Consider the following 7,500-nt stretch of genomic DNA (forward strand, 5'->3'; position numbering starts at 1 on the left):
ATCTTTGGGAGTACATAAAGCCATGCAGTATCCCACACTTGCGGAGGTGGCTGAGTGACAGGTCCTCCACGCGAGTGAGAATTGCTCGCCCAGTCAAGCAAGAGAGGGGAGGGGCAACAGGAGGAGGAGGAGGAGGAGGAGGAGGAGGAGGAGGAGGAGGAGGAGGAGGAGGAGGAGGAGGAGGAGGAGGAGGAGAGAGAGAGAAGGCAACGCAAGGGAGGGGATAGAAGGGGATACAATGAGGGGATAAAAGGGAAAGGGAGAGAAGGGAACAGACAGGAAGGGTAAAGAATGAGATATAATAATGAGGGATAGTTAGAAAGATGTAGGATGCCGATCATCGGGATGGGGAGAATGGGAGGTGGATAGGAGGTAGGAAGAATAGGGTGGGGAGGGATAGTATGGAGGAGACAGTAAAGAGGGAGAGAAGCAGGACAAGAATAGCTTGGAAGTAATATCATCTTAGCATAAGAATTCGAGGAGAGGGACGTAGGAAGAAAACGGGAAAAAGGAGGGGAAGGGCAAATAAATAGGGAGAAGAGGGAGGGGGAACCAGAAGAGAAACAGCGGCGGAACAGAAGCTAAAAAGGAAGGGTCATCAGAAGGGCAGGTCAGGCTCGTGGCGGGGGTCAAGAAGGTCGAGGAGGCTTGGGAGAAGGGCAGGGGGAAGGGCAGGAGGAAAGGCAGGAGGAAGGGCAGGAGGAAGGGCAGAGGGAAGGGCAGGGGGAAAGGCAGGAGGAAGGGCAGGAGGAAAAGGAGGGGGGGGATAAAAGGTCAGTAGACTACAGGCCACACAGGTCGCGCGTGTTGACATGCCGGGTCAACACGAAATGGTAATCATCAATGAAGGAACCACTCCCCCCTCCTCTCCCCCTCCTCCTCCTCCCCCTCCTTCCCCTCCCAACCCCACGCGCCATCTACCTTTCCTTACACCATTACCGCCATTAACTCCCAAAGAGGTTTCCCAGGCAACCACATCTACGGAAGCCTTTCTCTTTCCTCCCTCCCCTCCCACCTCTTTCTAAACACCTGCCACTCCTCCGAAAAGGAAATCGGGTTCTAGAATCTTCGTCTGTCATCGATTCCAAGAAGAAGAAGAAGAAAAAAAGGATCTCTATTCCTGTAGGCCTAAAACACAAACAAAATCCATCTCTACTAGAAAAAAAATCCTAAAAAAAACAAACTAAAAACGAAAGAAAGACATGAAAACCTAGTCACTTCATCTAACTTTCCAAAAAAAAAGTTCAACGACCCCCCTACCCTTACCCCCCTCCCCCGGCCATATCATCCACCAATAGATTCCCCGAAAAACCTCCGCGTGGTTATTTTATCCATTATTCATACATTTCTTGATGGCCGCTCCCGTCCCAAATCGCACACGCGCCTATGGATCGAAGGGATTTATCAAATTAAATCCCACTCAAATGTTTTATTCATACGTGCAGCAAACAAACTGGCTGGAAAATAGTTACAGTCACACGAAATATTCTTGTCCATATTCATCATGTATATGCAAATTCGCAACTATTTCATATATTTTTCTTTTTTTTTTCATATATGTACGTTTGTATATACACACGTAGCTTAGATTCATGTGTGTGTACTGTATACCTACATCTAAAGCTAAGTCTATATTCATATTCATATCCATATTCATATTTGTATTTATATTTATATTCATATTCCTACTTGCATTCAAATTCATACATTTAATCTTTATCCAGTAAACAAACATTAACATATAACCCACGCAAAATCATATTTATTAATGTGTACACTGCGGTCTGTATATTTTCGCCGGAAACACACAGAGCAATATGGATATTATTTTTTAAAAAATCTAGGATCCTCATATCTACACACATGCATAAACGCGTAAACAAAAACACAGGGAGTCACTATTAATTAAATTTAAATCGTTGTCAAATACATACATATATATTAATTAGCGGGCGCGTCAGTATGGCTAAAGTTACAGCATAGTAAATTATATTATAACCATTTGTCAGAGGCGGGGATGGCGGGGTGGGAGGAGGGAATGTGACGGGGCGGCCGCCTAACAATCTCACCAGCGCACTAGCCATGGGCAGGGCGGCCCACCTCCGGCCCATACACGATCTGCGCCCCCGGCCTCGTGAGGGAGAGTGCCAGGCCCGTCGAACGGCTGCCTAATTGGCGCAATGACTGCTCATGTGACCGGACACAGCAGGTGACCAGATTAATAAATTCGCCTCATGGAATTAAATGCGATAAACAAAGGCAGAGAGCTATGCAAATTACGGGCATTAATTATTCTTTATTTAGAGTTCACAGATTCTGTCCGCAGCCTTTGCAAAACAGTAAATTGTATTAGCAATTACCGATAGTAACAACTGGGTACACAGAGCAGGAGACAGTGAGCCGCTGTGGCAGAGAGCCAAATGGCTTTAAAGTAACGTATTTGTTCTCCAAACATGTATTTGTTTGTATCCCAAGTACTACATGCATGCAAACGGCACCTGCTAAGGTCACTAGTTTGTTTGTCAGACAAGAAATATGTCACAGTCGCGGGAATTTCGCCCCAGGCCTTCAACCATCACCCAAATATACACCATTTCCTGGTGACTACTGTGACAGGGACTGCCGTGACACGCCGCCTAAGGACACGACTTGGAGGAGGCCCAGGTGTGTCAGGGGTGCTACTTGCGTGCACGTCTTCGGGCGTGTGTTAGAGAGCAGCACATCGGCGCTCCCTGCCTCCTCGCGGCTCCGCTCACTTCCCCGCGACACGGACTCGCCAAGGAGCCGACTCGGGTTGCAGGGAAGGGCAGGGCGCGGGCGGCGGACGCACGACGCCCTCCTCCCACTGACCTATCTCCGTGTAACAGAAGCAACAACAAGGCGTGAGAGAGCGAGCGGAGGCGAGGGAGACAAGTTGGTCAGCTGTGTCGCAGCTGGACCGCGTCTCGCCGCGCCCACACTCCAACCCCACGCCCACAACAACACCAACTTACTTGTGCGTATTCTGAATATCTTAGACTTGTCTGGTTTTCTCTTGGGGTTGATCCTCGCAGGTGACCTCCCGATCACCACCTCGGGCACCACCTGCGCCATCGTCTCCGTCTCTAGCTTGGCTGTGTCCACCTGTTCCACCTTCGCTACCGTGGCCGTCGTCACCTCTCCGCCAGAGCTAGGCATGGTCCGCTCAGGGCACGCCTAAACTCTCGTCGGGGGCGCTGACGGAGTCATCCTGGCCCACGAACTTGGTCGACTGCCTCGAGTTAAGACAATATTTGGCACAACACAAGTCACTAGCAGCGCGAGGGCGCCACGGCCGCCGCTCGACGCAGGGAGGCTCGGCACCGACTTCGGTGCTGTCAAGTTTATCAAGGGAATGCGGCGAAGACTAAGTACAAGTAGCGCGGCGCTCTAGCGGCAACACCTCACTCGTTCAGCCACACACCAACACAAACGTCACCAGGTAGGTATTTGCACTATTTGTCTGGCATCACTCGCTTATCACGGTTGTCACTGACGTGTAATTATAAGTGTCCGTTGTCCATGAACGTTGACAGTGCGAGCGCTCGAGAGTGCACGTCGCGGCACTGAGCGACACTGGTGATGATGCGACCGTGTTGAGGAGCAGGACCACCGTACTCAGCCGGGGTTCCCACAGCTCTGACCGCCCCCGGCCCCGCTCAGCACAGCCACCCGTCGCGCCGCACACACGCCGCCGGTGGGAGGAGCCACGGGCGACCAGGGCGGAGCCTGAAAAGAGGGCGGGGCTTCGTTCGTCGTCGCTTCCTCCGAAGCTTGCTTTACTCTGGCTGATATACGTGGAACAGCACCCAGCACACACGTCATACAGTTATGACATTCATATAACCCTACACTTTCATCATATAAGGAAAATATAGGATTCATATAGCCTAAAAATAATACCTGAGGTCCCGCCTCTTCAGCACTTGGTCACGGAGGGAGGAGCCCGAGCGGAGGAGGGAGGAGTCGGGGGCGGGGCATGACACGATCAGTTCTGGACATGCGCGACTCCGGGACCCTCGCGGCGACAGCTCCCTGTCACCAGTGAGTCAAATGGCGCTAAAGGTATAACACCGGTGGACACCGGCATTACAGCCTCCTCTACACACGCTACACCTGTGTCTCCTCCACGCTCACACACTGCACTCGCAGTTCCTACACCTGCAGCCCCACGAGAAGGACGGGCGCGGCCGCTCCTGCACGCGGACCCGCCCTGCGCTGCACTGGGGACTTCTGGCTCGAGCTTCAGCGTTCATCCTGCCGCCGGAGCTGCGAGACGCGACACATCCTCCGCACTCGCCACGGCCTCCTCACCTTAGTCTTACCACACCTACACTTCACCTGTGCCTCATCTTGCGCTCCTGCCACTTCCCGGCATCCTCACCCGTGCCAAGTCAGCGCTCCGCTCACTCTCACACTGCATGTCCTTCCTCATTCACAGCCACGGACACTCATAGCTCACAGTCAGCACCCAGTGACTTCACGACACCACAGTGCTTGTAAGGACGCAGTGGCTTCATCACAACAGAGTGACCCTCATCACTATCGCATGTGAATGTTATTCCTGTTCTTACAACAGTGTTAATAGTGATCGTCGTCACATGAGCCTCGACACCAGCATTACCACAACATAGAAGCAGATATGTAGGAGAGTGAACTTCACAACAGAGACCTCATATTACATCATCCATTAACCACAACACTCACAGCACAGTGATTTAATAACTACGATAGACATAATAACCGTTTTAATAACCACAGCGAATTTTATAATCACAACATTTTACACCAACACTTAGTTTTACCCCTCCCCCTTTCCCACACACACCCCACCCTCCGATGCCTCAACTACAGAGAGAGAGAGAGAGAGAGAGAGAGAGAGAGAGAGAGAGAGAGAGAGAGAGAGAGAGAGAGAGAGAGAGAGAGAGAGAGAGAAAGAGAGAGAGAGAGAGAGAGAGAGAGAGAGAGAGAGAGAGAGAGAGAAAAGAGAGAGAAGATAGAGAGAGAGAAAAATGAGAGAGAAGAGGGACGACAGAAAAGAGAGAGATTGAGAGAAAGAGAATAAGAGAAAGAGAGAGAGCTGAAAACCAAACCGAAAACAAACACAAAACCCCCACACGACCCCAAGCCCCTCTCCCGCCAGCGGACCTTAAGCAGGGAAGGCGCGGGCCCTGCGAAGGCGACATCAAATAAACAGGGCAGCCAGCATAGCAACACAAGAGAATATGTATAAAGCAGATAAGTGAGACGCGGCAACACACCGCTTCTCTCTCTCTGGTGGCGGTAATAAAAATGATCGGGCAATTGCACAGATCACTGGTTTTATAATAACAGATTACTGATTAATCACAAAACAGCTGATCGGATTCAAATAACTGGGTTACCATAACACTAATGACTGGTGATAATGGTATAATTTATTCAATTTTGATACGAATATGTATGTTGCGATTAGGCACAGAAGGGCACTTGATGAGGTTAATCGGGGTGACTTGAGAGATAATAGACGGTATAATAATAACTACGATAACAATAATAAGATTATAGTCATCTTCGCATCTTGCTCTCTCAGAAGTTTAATTATCGGTAAAAGACTGAGATTACTCCCTGATAAAAGAAACCTCCGAAGAATGACTAGAAAAGATATACGAAAACAGCTGATATTTAATACGCTGATCAGCTGATACCAAACAGGCCGAGATATCGATCTGATGAATACGCTATTGCCCACTGGAGATCACAGGAGGAAAGACGACAAAATTCAAACATAACAAATTGCCCTCAACTTCATAACAAAGCCCACCGAACAAATAAAACACGAACGGCAGAATAAGAGCGAAATTAAGTAAATACTATAAAGCAAACGACCTGATCAGCTGATAACGCATCTGGATCCCAACATTACGACAGCACACAATAGTTGCCTCTGCGGTAAAACTGATGATCCCGATAAGATGATAAGAGCTAACTGAAGGATAAAGATAAAAGGAAAGGGGAGGACTAATGAACGACACGCAGGCGACTATAAATAAAAGAAGAGTATCGTGGACCGTCTACTGGGCGCGATATCGAACAGATAACAACTGACCGAGAGATAACAAGTATGAATGGATGATGATGGAAAGAAAAACTTTATTGATACCACGGTCGGTTAGCATTTAAGAGAACCTGTATTTATAACAAAATGACTTGCATTATACTTTCTTTTTTTTTATATCCACGACACTAAAATAGCTGAAAGATATGATACAAAAATACAACAAAGAAAAAAAATATTTTGTTTTCCTCGTCATCGCGTTAACAAAACATATTTTCAACATTCACTTAAAAAAAGATTAGCGTAAACAGGTATTGAAATATGTGATTGATAACGTCAAAATAGATGATAACTTCATCCCGGTTAAAACAATACATTCATCTGAACGATAAGAAGAAAAATGATAATGAGGACAAAGCATCTTGATAACGAATCAACTAATCCGATGATATCAAGTTTCAGCTTCATTAATTACCGAGGGATGATACCCCCCCCCCCAAAAAAAGGAAGAAAACGTAAGTAACGCAAATATAAATAATTCCATATATAAGTAAATGGAATAGGTAAGTATGAAATAAAAACAAAGTAAATAAATGAATAATTAAGAAAGCAAACAACTACGAAATAAAGCAACGAAGCACCCAATCAAATATAACAATAGATAAATAAAAGCATACAAATAAAACCAATTACCAATAACACCCCCCCCAAAAAAAAAAAAAAAAAAAAATCACATCAACCCCGTCCCCCACCCCCACCCCAAAAAAAATCACAAATACCATAACAACAAATAATCAAAACCTAAAAACAACAACAACAACAACAACAACAAGAAAAGGGGAAACCGCCAAGACCTCCGTCCCGAGGGGAGGCCGAGCAAGGGGAAGGCGTCGAGGGGAAGAGTCGCCCCCCCTCCTTGCGCCGACCGAGGGCGACCCGGCATCACGTTGTTATTGTCATCTCGAGTGAGTCTGGAGTCATTGAGGTGTGCGGGGATGTGGGGGGGTGGGGGGTGGCTGCTTTCATCTATATCTATCTGTTTATCTATCTATATCTATATCTATCTGTTTATCTATCTATATCTATATCTATCTGTTTATCTATCTATATCTATATCTATCTGTTTATCTATCTATATAGATATAGATATAGATAGATAAATATATATATGTTTATATATATGTTTATATATATGTTTATATATATCTATATAGATATATCTATATCTATATATCTATCTATATCTATCTATATCTTTCATCTATATCTATCTGTTTATCTATCTATATCTATATCTATCTGTTTATCTATCTATATTTTTTCCTATCTGTTTATCTATCTATATCTATATCTATCTGTGTATCTATCTATATTTTTCCTATCTGTTTATCTATCTATATCTATATCTATCTATTTATCTATCTATCTATATCTACATCTATCTG

The 7,500-nt window shown here is 46.2% G+C and overlaps 1 protein-coding gene across 5 annotated transcripts in view; it reads right to left on the reverse strand.

Annotated features, from left to right (window-relative positions):
* Positions 1-7,500, reverse strand: part of LOC113808289 (homeotic protein spalt-major) — a 604,198-nt gene that overhangs the window by 33,789 nt on the left and 562,909 nt on the right. Inside the window, exon 1 of one of the 5 annotated variants that reach the window (XM_027359641.2) lies at positions 2,994-3,671. The exons of the other annotated variants lie outside the window; for them this stretch is intronic. Coding sequence (XP_027215442.2) covers positions 2,994-3,177 — 184 coding nt within the window. The 5' untranslated portion in view covers positions 3,178-3,671. Of the gene's footprint in view, positions 1-2,993; positions 3,672-7,500 lie in introns of those variants that run through there. 5 annotated transcript variants of the gene reach the window in all.

The sequence above is a fragment of the Penaeus vannamei genome, chromosome 30 (assembly GCF_042767895.1).
Source record: "Penaeus vannamei isolate JL-2024 chromosome 30, ASM4276789v1, whole genome shotgun sequence".
Taxonomy (NCBI): domain Eukaryota; kingdom Metazoa; phylum Arthropoda; class Malacostraca; order Decapoda; family Penaeidae; genus Penaeus; species Penaeus vannamei.